At 41.6% G+C, this 15,122-nt stretch overlaps 1 protein-coding gene across 1 annotated transcript; it reads right to left on the bottom strand.

Annotated features, from left to right (window-relative positions):
* Nucleotides 1–357: 357 nt before the first annotated feature.
* Nucleotides 358–3,268, bottom strand: UQCRFS1 (ubiquinol-cytochrome c reductase, Rieske iron-sulfur polypeptide 1). The gene is made up of 2 exons (XM_086758392.1): nt 3,002–3,268; nt 358–1,150 (listed from the first exon to the last, which is right to left on the bottom strand). Exons 1-2 carry the CDS (start codon nt 3,210–3,212, stop codon nt 540–542), a joined length of 822 nt encoding a protein of 273 aa, XP_086614518.1. The 5' UTR covers nt 3,213–3,268; the 3' UTR covers nt 358–539.
* Between the last annotated feature and the right edge of the window lie 11,854 nt (nt 3,269–15,122).

Here is a 15,122-nt window from a genome sequence, read left to right as displayed (position 1 = left end):
AGTTTTTATTTACTTTTTCCTTTACTTCCTTTGAAAAGAAACAAACAAAAACACTAGAAGGAAAACAATTACATCTTATAGGATTCTGTGTTGAAATTTACTCCAAAGACTGTTAGTTCATAGCAAGATCTTTTAAAAATCTTTTTTCTCACCATTAATGCAGTAAAACCAAAACCAATATACCAATAATGAAAAAATTTGGTATTAAGGAAACAACGGCTTTGTGGTTCAGCATCTGCCTTGAATCAGCAGCCCTTCAGGAGGGCTCCATAAATATATTCTGGGTCTGTTGCAGTATCTCTTTGACTAGACATGCAAGTCAGTACACAAATAAATACACGTGATTTGAAGCCAGGAACAAGTGCTCACTCCAAGTTTTTATTAAAATTGAACACAGGGAAGTATTCAAGCATACTTCTGGTTGAGAATCTAGACAGCTAGTATGTTTTCAGGATCATCTGGTTTTACAGAGTTCCAGAATCTCAGTTAACCCTTTTCAATGTACATTCACAGGAACATGAAAGTGAGCAAGCACCTATTCAGCCAACAACCACTAAATCATCACCAACAAACTGGTAAGTCGGAACTTCAAGGTTATAGGGAGCGGGACCTTTCCTGATTCTGCCAGAGGCATCGTAATGGGACCCATGGCAAGGGCAGTAATAACCGCCAAAATCTCCAGAGTTAGCAATGGGTACACAACCAAGATGAGTGCAGACACCTACCAATATGACCCATTCTGGTTTCTTTACTCTGTCTAAGTCATGCTGCGGATCCCTCAGTTTAGACACATCAACTTCAGCTTCCTGATTAATCTCTGCCTGCGTTCTGTGACGCACAAAAAGGGGCTTCCCTCTCCACTTGAAAGCCATATTCTTGCCTTCTGGAATGTCAGATAACTTGATCTCAATCTTTGACAACGCTAGCACATCAGCAGAGGCACTCAGGCTGGAAATGAACTGGGTGACAACATTCTTAGCAGTATACGCAGTTGCTACACATGTCGTTGCAGTCAGGAGGTAGGAAAACCCTTTCCTAGCTTCACTGCTGCCTTGAGAAGACGTGGTGGCATCTAGCACATCTTGACGACGATAGTCAGAGAAGTCAGGTACCATGACATCATTATGGACGAAACGAACACTGGCAGGTGCTGCAGGAAAAGGAATATGAAATGATAACACTTTCAGGTGAAAACAGAATACATCATAGTAAGTTATACTTTTTAAATTGCTTTTTTAAATAATGGGTAGTGTGGGTAGGATTCTGCTAATTATACATTTCAAATTTAAGTTGCAAGAAAATGGCTTCCAGAAGTAGATGAACAGGTGATTTGTGAAACTGTTTTACCTATTCTTTGAAAATTATACAAAGCCTGCTAAGGGTGCAGAAAAACCTCCCCCTTTACATTAAACTGTTGTCAAAGCTAACTGCCCCAGTAAATAATTCTTTAACTTACAGTCCCCTATTTCCAAAGCTCACTTTATAGAAGCATTTAGGAATAAAGCTAATAACTATCCAATTCCCAAGCTTTTCAAGTGGGAATGCCATGTCAAACCTGTGTACTAAACCAACAAGATGTGACTGCTAACTGAGGCCTTCCATTAGTTTCTCCAGCAAAAGAAAGCTGCTTCCCTCAATGAAAACGTATAAGCCGAAGAACATGCTAAAGACAGAACACGTATCACTCACCAAAGTGCAACCTCTGTTATTTGAAAAGAACTATTTAGTATTTATTTTTTTCCTAGCAGTTGACACAAAAGATAACAGAGGTTAATAAAGACTCTTCTCTCAAAGTACTTACAGTAACTCTCAGGGATTTATATGCACTACAATGGGGAAAATGTTTACATTTGTTTACAAGTAACTCAGTACAGAAAAGGTATTTGCCTGTAGGATTTTAACTGTAGAGAAATTGAACTGAAATTCAACATTCTGAAAGTAAACCATACTAGTTTATTTCAGTATCAAGACTTAAAGTATTTGATTTAGTAACAAGTAATACAATTAACTTCCAAAAATTCCTTATATTCAGTGAGAAGCATGCTTGATGTTAATTAAAACTAAGAACAAGGCTAAATGTCAGCTACCTTAGTTACAGATTTGTAGACTTTTCACCTGAACATATCCTTTACAGGTGAGGGTCAGTATGTGGTTCTGATCACTACAGAGCACTTTCCACACGGCACTGCCATCTCCTAGACTTACACAAACATCCTACCTAACACTATGAAGCCAACCGTTAGGACATGTCCAGCATCAGCAGACAAGGGCAGTTTTTCTCCATGAAATGCAAACCACTCTGTTTCATGGAGAACCACTGCCCTTTGGCTGGAAGTTAGGTTCTGCAAGAACAACCTGAGACTAAATTTACCTGGCTCATGCTTTTCCGAACACTGCATGAACTGGGGGGGAAATAGAGGCATTTCAAAAGACAAAACAGTGATGGTTTTGACACAGTGAACTGTTAGTGCTATTTTTCAGCAATAGTAAAACCCACTGTGTGTTCTCACTGCACATCTCCGCTTTGGTGCCCCTCAGTTAATACCTTATTGAACAAAACAGTTTTCCTGCATCTTCCCAACTGCAAAATAAAACTCCACCCGACAGTCACCAAAAGGCAGCAGGTTTTCAAGTGCCCTTAACTCCATGGTCACAAATGCCTGTTACTGTGATAACTTGGATATTTTTTTTTTTAAAAAAAGAAGCCAGACCCTCTCCCCTGATTCAGGCCGCTGCTTCCCCCAGCTGCCAGGCCGGGCTTGAGCGCTGGGGACGACCTCGCCACCCGTTGCCCCGAGCCCCCTCTTCCCCCTGATCCTCGCCCAGCGGTGCCCGAGGGGCGCAGACGGAGGCGCTGCCCCCCAAGTCCCCGTCCTGCCTGGGGCGGCGGCTGGCCCCTGGGCCCAGACCCAGCCCGCTGAGCCGACGGGACGCGGCCGCCGCCCGCCCCGCGCGGCTCCCCCAGGGCCCGGCCCGCGACGTCCCGACCCCCGGCCCGCACCGTTGAGGCTGGAACCGGCGACGAGGGCCCCCCGGGCCGACCGGCCGTTCATCGACTCCCGGCAGAGCAGAGGCCGCTTCAGGTCTAGCGGCACCTTCTCGGCCAGGCGCGCTGCCGCCGGCGCCAGCGGCTTCAGCGGGCCGGGCACGGCGTGCGCCGCGGCCGACAGGTAGGGCGCGAAGGGCCCGGAGCGGGCGGCCACGGACAACATGGCGGCGGCGGCGGCTGCTGGGCCGGTCACCGCTGCGACCTTCCCGGCGCCGGGAGGCTGCGCACGCGCGCTGACGCCACGCCGTCGCGCGGTGGTGGCGTCACAGCAGCGCCGTTGGGCGATGGTGTCAGACGTCACGGCGCAGGGGGCCGTGCCGGTGCTGACGGGGGCAGTGCTGGGGCGGCGGCGGGTGGGCCTGCCCCGGGTGGCCGGGTCCCGCTGTGGCTGCAGGCGCCCGGCGGGGAAGGGGGTGCAACCTTTGGGTGGGAGCTGCGGAGCTGTGCTGGCGGGAGGGGCCGCCTGGCTCCGGTGACGCAGGGTGGGATCGCGAAATGCTAGAGCCGTGGGCTGGTTTGGGTTGGAAGAGTGCTCCCGGCAGTTGCGTGCAGTGGCAAGCACGAAAGGGTCTTCATCTTCCCTGAGCTTTGGGCGTTATCAGGAAACAAATCCCGTCTCGGATTGACCCAAATACATGGCAGTTGCTTTGTTTTCGGAAGCTGCTGTCTGAACGTCCCCCTGTGCGCTGCGTCCCGGGTGTGAGACTCATCTCCGAGTCCTGGGCCCGGGTCTCCGGCTTCCCCTCCAGTCGGTTCAGCTGGGGTCACTGGGGAGCGGTGCGGGGCCGATCCCACCTCTGCCCGCTCGGGGGCTGGCTGGGCGGGGCTGCGGCTCTCCTTGGCGCTGTCAGCTCCGGAGTCAGTTTCGGGTTTGGTGCTCTGAGGAGGTCTAGTCACAGGCGGTGCTTGGCTGTTGATTTCCCTCTCATCTGTGTAACCTCATACAAACCAGTTAAGCGCTGTTACAGACACACTTGTTTTCTCTTTCACTGCAGTTCTTTAATTCATTGAGGTATTTCTGTGTAGTATTTTGAAAGGATGGTAAGTGTAGTAAGTCCCATCCTAGAATACCTCTGACGATACTGGCGAGCAAATTTAAGTTGCTGAACTTGAGGACGTTTTAGAGAAGGGTTCAGGAAGCACTGTGAGGACATGTGAGTGGTCCTCTGCCTTTTCTGCAGGACACGGATTCATTTAAACAAAGCAATGTGATCCCAAAACACCTTGGAAGAGTCAACATTCCCCTTGCTACTCTTAGGGCATGATTTGGAGGTGTGTAACTACTATTAAAAAGCATTATTTGAGAGAAAGCTGTGCCACTTCTGAAATAACACATCCCCTTTATTATTTTTCCTGTTCCTTGTGCAGTGTATTATTTTTGCCCATTTTTATTTCTTTGTTTCTTTTTTCTTAGCTTGTCTATGTAATTTTTGGTCTCTTCGTAGCCCTGCTGCATCAGTTGCAAAGTGGGGAAAAAAACTTTTTTTTTTTCAGTTTATTGTTGGAAATTGATGAGTAATAGATTTTACATCAAGTTTGAAAACTGCAAAGCATGTTTTACAATGCACTTGTTATGTTCATAACCACATTTCTGTGGGCAGCCTCCAGCTGCCGCAGCTTCAGTGTTTTCCGTTGCTCATCAGCACGTTCAGTCTGGAGCTCAGACTGCCGGGGAAGTCAAATAGTTCCCAGAAACTCATCATCAGTGATTAGGAAGGTGAAGGAATATAGCAGCTGTAATTATTGCCAAAATACATTTCTTCCATATCAATCGCAAACACAGGCTGAGATGCAAACACTTCAGTCCGATTTTTATCTTCACTCAGCACAGTTTCGCTCAGCACAGTTTCACTCAGCAGTGTGAATGGCATGGGAAGCTTGCATATTGTTGCACCTTTAGTTCTGCACAGTTAGCGTAAAAAACCCTCCACCCTCTCCCCTCCCGCATACCTTAAATGCTTTTCCATTAAGGGAAGAAATTTGAGTACTCTTTGGGTATCTTAGAAGTATTTTTGATTATTTGTGAAGAACGTACAAAGTTGCTTTCCTGAAGATAGAATGGATTATTTTACAGAAGTTCCTGCTATATTTTTGAGTAGCAAAAAGTTAAATAAAAAGCTCAGTTTCTGGGATTTTTTTTTTTTTGTCTGACTATGTACACTGCATGTCCCTGTGTGGACACAGACAAATGAAAATATTTTAAAATATTAAATTACTATTAAATAAAATATTTTGGTAGATTTGCGTATTCTGTTAAGAGTACTCTAAATCTGGTTTGCTAGACAGTGATAGATTTGGCTTGACCTGCCAGGGTAGTCTAAAATGTTTGATGGACTTTCTCAAAGGAAAATAAAATTGGGGTTTTGTTTTTAAAAGGACATCTTCTAAGATGATATGCTAGCAGCATGCAAGACAAATAATATCAATTAATTTGTATGTTTGGTTTCTTTAATTAGATAATATGTGTGATTTCACCCTTTTGACTGCACTGAAAGATCATCTGAAACAACACAAAGCTGCTGTCAGCTGCTTCCCCCACACAACAAGCAGCAAATGATATCTGCCAGGCAATTTAAAACCAAATCCACTCCCAAGGGCTGTTCTGGAGGTGGTAGTTCAGTTCGTAAAATGAATCTTGGCAGATACAGGCCATTCACACTGAGGAAGGGCAGCGGTTTTAAGAGACGGGGCGGCAGAATGCCATAGCAGTCTTTCCTCCCTTTGCAACAGGGAAGCTGTTGGCTACTCTCGCAGAGCTACAGCCTTGACCTACAGCCCAGCTTCTGCTCGGGCAGCGGCACTGTGAAACGGAGTGTCTCGGACTCTTGTTGGGAGCACCAACCCAGCTCTCTAACAAAGTCCTTCCTCTGGGCAAGGTTGCAGTTCTCTGTACTAAGCACTCAATCTGGGATTATATTCTCACCCAAAACTTGTTTGGGTTAATTGCAAGGATAAGAGAACAATAGATCTATCACATAGATGAATCCCAGACTGAGGGAAAGATCCATTCTTCTACTAACAACTAGGGTGAATGAAGAAACATCTGTGGTTTGGGGTTTTTTTCCAAATATATTTTACTTTGTAGAATCAGTCTCATGCTTGACTTGTCACAGCTTCCAGTGCTAAGATTCAGTTCAGTACTAGGTGGACACACGAGTAGGTGCATACCTGCTCCAGGCAAGCCTTTTAACTAGTTCAGTCTTCTAAAATTTTCCCAAAATGCAGGATAAAAGTAACACAGAGATATGTTGTGAAGACACTTGAGCTAAACCATCTTCTAGAAACCTAACCACAATTTCACAGCTAGTCAACCCAGTTCATTTATGCAAGGCTCTGAAGATTTAGTGTTTCATACTGGCTGTATAAGGAGCTGTTTTGAAATTTGGCTGTTGCTAATGGTGTTACTACTAAATTATTTTGATTGTGCATTAAAAAACTTTTGCTGTGCAGTGGTAGTTTAGGGACTGGCCTTATTAAGATTTACTTAAGGGTTTGACTTTTTCATATAAGTGATTCACTGAATCTTTGTAACTGTTATGTGAAATGTACTGAAATATGGTAGTTCTAATTAAGTGGGATAGATCATCCCAGTTCCAGTAGTATTGATCTGTAATTTATTTCTTTCCCAGCAAGTTTGTGATATCTGAGCCTGAGCAGATAATGATTTACCCAACTCAGAGCACTGTACTGTTGGTAAGCGCAGTTAGTTGTGATGTAGTAATTACAGGACACCATAATAATATTCTAGAGGAAAGGTAATTTGTAGAAACTGCTGGGGCTGTGAATCAGTGTACAGGTGGAAATAAACAATTTTCAAGTGGGAGAGAAAACTAGGAAGACTTGTATGGCTGCCTTTTTAAGAGCACAAGTTTTACAAACATTATTTCATTTAAGAGGAAAAGAGCCATAGAGATGTGATCTTATTGTCTATCTTCCAACAGATTGCAGAATTTTCATGGTCATGGTAAAGATCTGATGAGAACCAAACAAGATCTAGTAGGACAAGAGGAGGTTCTATAACGGTATCAGATATTAGTTTGCTGTAGATATTTGATGTTTCACCATGAGACTGAGGATCTGAGCTAGAATTTGTAGAAGGGTTTGTTACCAGTTGGGGGGTTTGGACATTTCTGGTTGTTGTTGTTTTGTGTAGTTTTTGTAAGGGTTCTGAGTTTTGACAGTGATGTATGTTTTGAATTTGCTAACCCAGCTCAGCTGTTTGGGATGGGGCAAACATGGCCTCATCCCAAATCATCTATTTTTCTGACTGGGTGCTATTCCAAGAGGCATTTGGGAAAATGTGCTTGCTACTTCTACAGACTTTTGACAAAACAAGGTAGGCATATTTTTTTTAAAATGTGGTTGTAAAGTTTTTAAAGATATAAGACTGATTTAAAATGATCTACATTTAAAATGTAGTCAGGTGATGATTAAAAGATGAAAATATTTCAGCAACAAAGGCACCACATTCTGTTATCAGAGTCCAAAAAAAAAAGTAATTTTAATTTTAAAATGACTAAGCATATCCCAGTGTGTAGGTGTTTCTTTGAGCTCTGCTGTTAGGCTGATGTTACTGAGCATCAATACTGAGCAAGTGTTTTCCAGCCAAATCTGAAAGTTACATGTCAATATAGTATTGCGTAAACCATCTAAACAGACCTCTGTGATTGTTTTTGTGCATTCACAAGAGTGTTAGCCTCATAAAAATTTCTACTGCTTGGTGCTTCTGTCATTTTAAAGTAAGTTAAAAGTTGATTTGCATTAATACAAGCACTGTAAGGTATCAGGGCTGCAGTATTATGAAATAGTTGCAGCATACTGTTATAATGCTTTTGGGCATGTGCAGTGGCGCTTCAGTGCCTTTCTTTACAGAGTATTTTATTCTTGTGTTTATGTTTTCTTCAGATATTAACTGCAGAACTTGTCTGGCTTTTTGCTAAAATGTTGATTACCCCAGGCAGAAAGTTATCTTTCTTTGAGTTCTTTGCCATCTTGCATTATTTTTATGCTCAAGCTTATGCAACTAAACTTGAGACTTTAGGGCTTGCATTTGCTTTTTCATTTTGCATTGATCATTGATCATTTCATTTCTCCCTGAATAAGATTATTCAGAAAGAAAAACAAAACAAAACAAAAAACAACAACAACAACAACAAAAAAAACCCTACCAAACTTGACTTCTGGAATATTGTTAGTAAAGCTGATATGCCCAGCTTCATCATGCTGGAAGATGAGGTTTTTGACGCTGTGCTGTGGAGGATGACTGAGAACAAGTGCCCTCTGGCCCTGGTGATTCCTTCCCCAGCCTTTAGTCGTGTTGCTTGATCTCATGTCTGTAAGATGGGAGAGTGCAGATGATGTAACACAGTCCAGCTGTATGCAGGAGCAGGTTGCTCAGAGAGGTTGTGAAGTTTCCATCTGTCGGAGATATTCAAAACCCAACTGGACGCAGTCCTGGACAGCCTGCTTTTGCTGATCCTGCTTGAGCCAGGTGCTTTGGGCTAGATGATCTCAAAAGGTATCTTCCTACCAAAGTGACTCTTTGATCCTGTAGCATTCAGACTTTCACATTAGTGTGCTTACTAATGAGCGAGGGAAGGCTGCTCGCTTAGAAGTGTTTAGACGTTCTTGTGAAATACAGTCCAAACGTTGCTATCCTGACTTGTAAGGTGGGGCTGATGGCAGCACCCGGCTCTGGTGCCTGCAGAGTGCCATTGCTGGACATGGATGTATGAACTGGGAGTGCACCAAGCAAGGAGAAGTTTCTGGAAGTTAAAATCTGTGTCCTACCTTTTTTTTTTCCACTATATATAGCCTTTCCTTTAAAAGCTATTTCTAGCAAGAGTACTTCATACGTTTTCATTTAACAGCAGTCTTTCTTTGTGTAGCTACAGTGTAATTTTCTTGTGTAAACTTTCCAAAATGGGCTGTATCTTTAATATAGTGGTGGTGTGCTTCAGGGTCTACAGCCTGCAGGAATTAGATGAGGCCTTCCGGTTTGTTGACTGTTTAGATAAGAACACCCTCCTGCTAGAGTGACTCCAAATGTCTGCAGTTGGTTCCTTGGCAGAATTAATGTTCATTACAGTGATTTCTGGTTTGTGAGGTGGCACTAGGGAAGCTGCTAAATACATTTAAACATTGATTTGAGTATGCAATACAGTTTGTTTAAGGTTAAAATTATGGAGATCTTTTAATATTTAGATATTATTGTTCTTTGAAGTTGGACTATCACTTTGAAAAGTCACAGGATGCAATCAAAAGGAACATATGTGAAAAGTGAGGATCAAAAATGGACAATAGACATGAGCAAAAAAAAAATCTACTGACATTTTGTTGGTCAAACATTCCTCTCCTACTCCCCAGATTGGTTGAAATAATGACACCTCACTGCTACAGTCTAATCTAGATTCAGCTTTTTCCTAGTCAAGGAAGAAATAACTTGAAGTATCATGAGCAAAGAAGAAATCTGATGGCAGCTTTTTTACTACTCTTTCTGTTAATGCAGGCGTAACAGGCAGGAGTTCACAGTTTTAGCAGCCTTCTTATTCTAAATCTCTTACATCCCTGCTTGATAGAGCCAAGATATATTGCCTTGAGCAGAAGGGCATGGAATATCTGGCTCTGGCAGACATGCACTCAGCATTTTGAGTATAAAACGAGATACATACAAAGAAAGTGTATTTCTCCTGCTCAAAAAATGAACAGAAATATCGAAGCAGATGAGGCATTTTACTGGACAGGAAGAATGGGATTTTCTGAGTCTATAATAGAGAGGAAAGAAAATAAAATCATTGAAGTGAATTAAATAAAAACAAAAAAGTTGAGCCTAAGATTACATCAGAGATTTACATAGTTGTCCAGATGGACAGAGAGTTGTACATATGTGAGATAAGATCTGATCACACAAATTGGAAATGGCAGCAAAAGGTGTCCAACCAAGCAGAAGCCAAAGGCTAGATGGTAATTGCCTGGGGCAACATCAAAGTCTGATGGGCAAGGCAGCTGAAGGCTAAATGGAGTTGCCTAGAGCATCACCAAGGACAAACACTGGTTTGAGGGAAAATATTTTCTCCCTTGCTCATGCTTTCTCTCTTCACATTTTGATGCTTTTACTTCTTGAAGGACATGTGTTTGACTCACAGCTGACCTCCACTACTACATACTCTGCTTTTTATGATACCTGCAGATGGAAACAGAACCAAACTGTTTTTAACTTCATGACCACCTTTGACTAAAAATTGGAAAGCTTTGCAAAGGAGAATCCAAACTTCCTTTGCTTTGCTTACGTGTGTATTACAATTAATCTGTCTGAATAATTCCATCTTGTGTCTAATGCCCAGCTGACAAAGTGTGTGGGATCAGGGAGAAGTTCCCCCCACAACTGTACATAGGAAGAGGTCTGGAGTGACCAACTCTTCTCCAGTTTGCTGAATGGCACTGCCATGGTTTCTATTGGTCAAAACCCACGTGTTATTTCAAGCTTTAGCTGTACATGCTGGAACAACTCACTCTTCTGTCATTGCTAACAAATCTCAATGCACAATAAAGCACAAATGTTACAGACACAGAGCCCTTATAACATTTGAGAGGGCCATAAATTATTGATTAGTCAGAATAGAGATCTTTCTAGGACTAAGAAAAGCAGAAGTAGGGAAAGGGAATAGTAACACCAGAGCTTAGGCTGCTTGGTGCAGGGCCAAAACTCACCTGCTACTACACATGTATATACGTATGCCAGTGTGAAACCTGTCTTGGGTGAAGCAGCAGAATAAGAAGGGCAACGTAAAAAAGAGTGACAAAGGAAATAACGTTTTCTCAATTTCACAGTTTATAGTACAAATCTTGGTAATCATTAGACTCTCTTATAAGCTTGTCTATGATGTGGGGTTGCTGGACCTTGGCTTCTAACCAGCTTAAAACCAGCAGGAAGCAGATAACGGTAAAGTAAGAGCTTTTTGTAACACTCGGAGCTGTTAGCAATAGAGAGCCATACCATTAAAAGCAAATGTAATGAAAGTTTCTGTATGTCATAACTTTTCCCCTTTCCTCCCCCTTATAATAGGTGTGCAGAGACTTCACCTGTAGCCTTTTCTTATCTGAATGCTTAAGCTGAATTGTAGGGTTTCATTCTTAGATTGTAACTGGTTTGCAACATATGCATCTCCCTTGGTTCCAGCTGGATTGCTGCAGATCTGTGTTAGAGTAAGGAGCATCTCGTTTATAAATACTGTGCTGAGGAAAAAAAAGCTGGCCCTGGTCTCAAACTATGGTATTGATCTCTCTGTGCCTCAGGGAATCGGGAACAGTCTGTGTATAATGTGTACCTGAATTGAGCTCATTGCATACTGTAGTCTTAATCAGCTAGATGTTCTTGCAACAATTACTAAGCACTTGCTTCAATAATAGCTTGTGGAAACCTGCCTATAATGAAAAAAATTTTTTTTTTTTAGTCATCTGCTTGGTTGTTTTTTTTTTTTAATATGTGATGCCTTTATTTTCTGTCCTTCTATGTAGAAATGATAAATAAGAGCCTTTTGCTATCTTTTTATGCATAGTTAGGAGAATAATCATGCTACTGAGGCTGTTCCTAATGGTTCCCAGTGGAGTTCCTCCAAGTTTTCAGATTGGTTATATTTCATATTTTCATCTTTTTAGTGACCCTTGGTGCAATAAGTAGACATACACTAATGAAATCTGCTGAGGCAAACTTACGAAGCATTCTCTACTCAGAGAAAAACCAGAATATAATATGGAAAGAATTGGAAAACTTTAGAAGTTAAGATGAAATGTAGTAGTACAAAGTACAAGGTCATACAAGATCATTTAGAGATTCATATCAAACATTTATAGATCTATTGTAGGAAGTGACAAGAGAAGGAAAAAGATCTAGATATGTGGTGGGTGACCAAATTATAATTCTGCAATGTGTTCATTAAACAGGTCAGTGGGATACTAGGACGCATGAGTTTTTCAGTCGATACAGGAAATATTAATTTTATTATACAAAGCCACTGCATGCCCATACAAGTAGAAGATACCTCCTGTGTCACTGAATATGCAAATATTTTTCTTAATTTGCCAAACTCAGCTTTCAAAACAGTTCAGTGAGTGGGTCTCTGTGGGTAATCTCAGGGGTTCAGATGATAATCTTGGTTGTCAGAAGTTTCTGTGGAATGCCCGTTCTGTTAAATAAACAACTGGTTTGAAAAGAACACTGCAATCAAGAGCAAGTACACCAGTTTCAGTTATTGAAACCCATATCCTTATAACTATAGCAAAGGATGTTAATGTGGATAAAAATGTAGGTTATGACTGAAAGCTCATTCAAAGGAAATGGAAAATCACAGAAGGGTTTTTGCTTTTCTCCAGCCAGGGATATAAATTAGTTTAATGATGTTGGTGTGATGTTATCTGTGAAGGAAGGTGAAAAAGGGTGAAGTTTGCAGTGTTTATGTAATGTATGCATGTAATTTTGTCCCATGTTATTGGAGCCTGCATTGTTGTCAGTGGTAACTACCTGTGTCTTACTGAGATATGAGTTGTTAGCATTAAATAGTGATTGTACTAGCTGGAATGAGGAGGCCTGGTGCTGGCTTTCCATTCATGTTAGTTCTCTTTTCTTTGTATCCTGCTACAGTCCCTTTCATTTTTCTTTCTTTTGAAATAGGTTTAGTTACTGCAGTTATGCTGAAAAGTGACAAATGGTGTCATGGCATTATGATGAAGACAGATAATTTCTGAGGAGAGAAGAAATCTGAATTTTCTACTGAAGTCTGAAGAGACAAGAGCTAATACATTATAAAAGGGTCTCGTTTCCAAAGTATCCTTCACTGAGGCACATCACTAATTCCGTATTATGGCCTTTCCCTGCAAAAAGTTGCTGGCTTTCTTAAAAGAAGACTGATGCACTTAGAAGCTGCCTTGCTATGTAAAATAGATAATACGATATAAGAGAAATGTTAGTAATTGATCGTGGCCCATTTTTCATGAGTTTTATGTAGGGTAAGGAGTGGAGTTGCTACTATTGCAAGGGTCTCTCAAAAAGTAGATGGTACAAGCTGTGTCTCATTTCCAAAGGAGTATATTACTACCTGTCCTGAAAATTAAGAGTATAAATAGGTGCCAAAGTAGTAGGCAAAATGTTGGCAGGCGGCTTACACTCCAGAGTGAAAGCAGTGTAGGATTAAAGCTTTCAGTTCCACTAATCCCAAATGGATAGGTCCCTTTGCCAGTATTAGCTCATATAAAATCTTAAAAAAATAGCACTGCCTTCTTTAGTATCAAGAATAGCATGAAAAGAATAGCATGAATATAGTGTAGCAGGACTAGCAATAATTTGTTCTTTACCTAAATTTAAAATAATACTTAGGAGCAAAAAAGTTGCCTTGTATTCTGCCTAGGCTCACTTTAGCCGATGTTTTGCCAGACACAGCAAGTATGTGCAAGGGTGCTGGTTACAGGGAAAACTGGAAATTCTAAAATGCTGCTTTATATTTTCAGAATTTCACTCTGGGGACACTGTAAGCAGAGAAGCTTTTTGAAGTGTGGACAGGGTGATGCTGTCTGGTTCTTTAACAGCAACATAAGCCTCATAGAAATGTTTTTCTTGGGTTTGTCTTTGCAGGAAAATTGATCACAGTGCCATACTGGAACACCTCCCCAAAGTAAGTACAGCTCTTTGTGGTCACGTTAGTGCTGTCTTTGTCAGCCACACTGCGGCAGCTCTGACACTCAGCCTGTCAGCACAGATTGACTTCTGTCCACAAGGTCAGATCCGTGAGATAAAAACTCTTTGATGAAAAGGGAGAGCAGTTCAGCTGACGCTGTAGGCTCATTTGGTAATAAAAGTCACTTTAGTCTGGAGTAATGAATAAATTAGTTATTAAAAAAAACAAGACCACTAGCACAAAGTTAACATGTGGTGCTCAGGAGATGAGCCATTTTTTGCAATGTTTTTTTTCTGGTTGCTTGTTTTGTGTGAACTTCTTATTTACTGACTTCTTATTTTTCCTTAATCTACTTTTATCAGTTGGACTGACATACTTCTCCCTAACACCTTCAGAACGATCATCCGCTAGTAGTTCCCAGAGGAGCAGGACTTCAGCTGACTTTCCCCTTCTGGTCAGTGGTCTCATTCTCTGCTTTCAAATCTTGGGAAGAGTGCTTAACGTAAAACGCATTTCACATGCTCTTAGCTTTGCTTTTTCTTACACAGATCACCGATGCTGCTGTAGCTTATGATTTCCTCTTTCTATGTTACTCACATTTAGGTTTCTTGCCATATCCCCTTTCTTTCCTAGTACGGTTTGTCGCAATGGGTAGGTCACAGAAGTGTTAGTCCAGGCCTAAGCCCCTGGGTTTCTCAGAGTGGTTCGTATTCAGATATTTGGTTCATACGGCAATGAAGGTCCACGAGTGACATTTTCTAAGGAAGGTACTTGCCTGTGACTAGACAAAGAGCTGTTAAAACAGGAAAAAAAAAAAGGTAATCTGATGGGGACAGAAGATATGCTGATAAACTGGAATAAAACTGTGAACCCTGCAGAACATACTTGATCAGATTTCCTAGAGAAATAAGAAAATATAGTTCCAGTTGAAAACTATCTATGGCATCAAACTGACTAAAATGGAAAAAAGGAAAATAAAGCAGTGTATTCCACAGAAGCATGGCCTGGCAGGCTCTTGAAGGGCAGGAAAAGAACTTGACAAAAGAGAGAGGAAATTAATTCTGATTACATTGTTAAAATGGGGTCACCTTGCTTCCATAACAGCCTTGTCCTTGGTTCAAACAAACAAGCCACCACTACTTTAGTTTTAAAAATGCAATAAATCAAGAAATAATAGCAGACAGATGAGGAGTGACAAATCATAGGGTTCCAGGGATCTGATCTGAAGCAGATCTTGGGGAAATGAATTGATGGGAAAGGGTGGGTGCTCAGCACCACATCCCAGGATTACAAGTGACTGCATTTCTAGGTTGATGCTGCAAAGTGAAAGATGATCTTTGTCAAGAAAAGTTTCAGCGCTGTTTGTGTGCTCTTTTATTGGACATCTGACACACCACGGAGTC

This window comes from Chlamydotis macqueenii, chromosome 13 (genome assembly GCF_036417535.1).
Source record: "Chlamydotis macqueenii isolate bChlMac1 chromosome 13, bChlMac1.mat, whole genome shotgun sequence".
Taxonomy (NCBI): domain Eukaryota; kingdom Metazoa; phylum Chordata; class Aves; order Otidiformes; family Otididae; genus Chlamydotis; species Chlamydotis macqueenii.
This window is presented reverse-complemented; position numbering and strand designations above follow the sequence as displayed.

What these genes read in the sequence shown, in the direction of transcription:
- UQCRFS1 (XM_086758392.1), bottom strand. Translation starts at nt 3,212, where the DNA reads ATGTTGTCCGTGGCCGCCCGCTCCGGGCCCTTCGCGCCCTACCTGTCG. An exon ending in CGCCGGTTCCAGCCTCAACG is followed by an intron (nt 1,151 to 3,001) that starts GTGCGGGCCGGG and finishes CTTTTCCTGCAG; the next exon opens with CACCTGCCAGTGTTCGTTTC.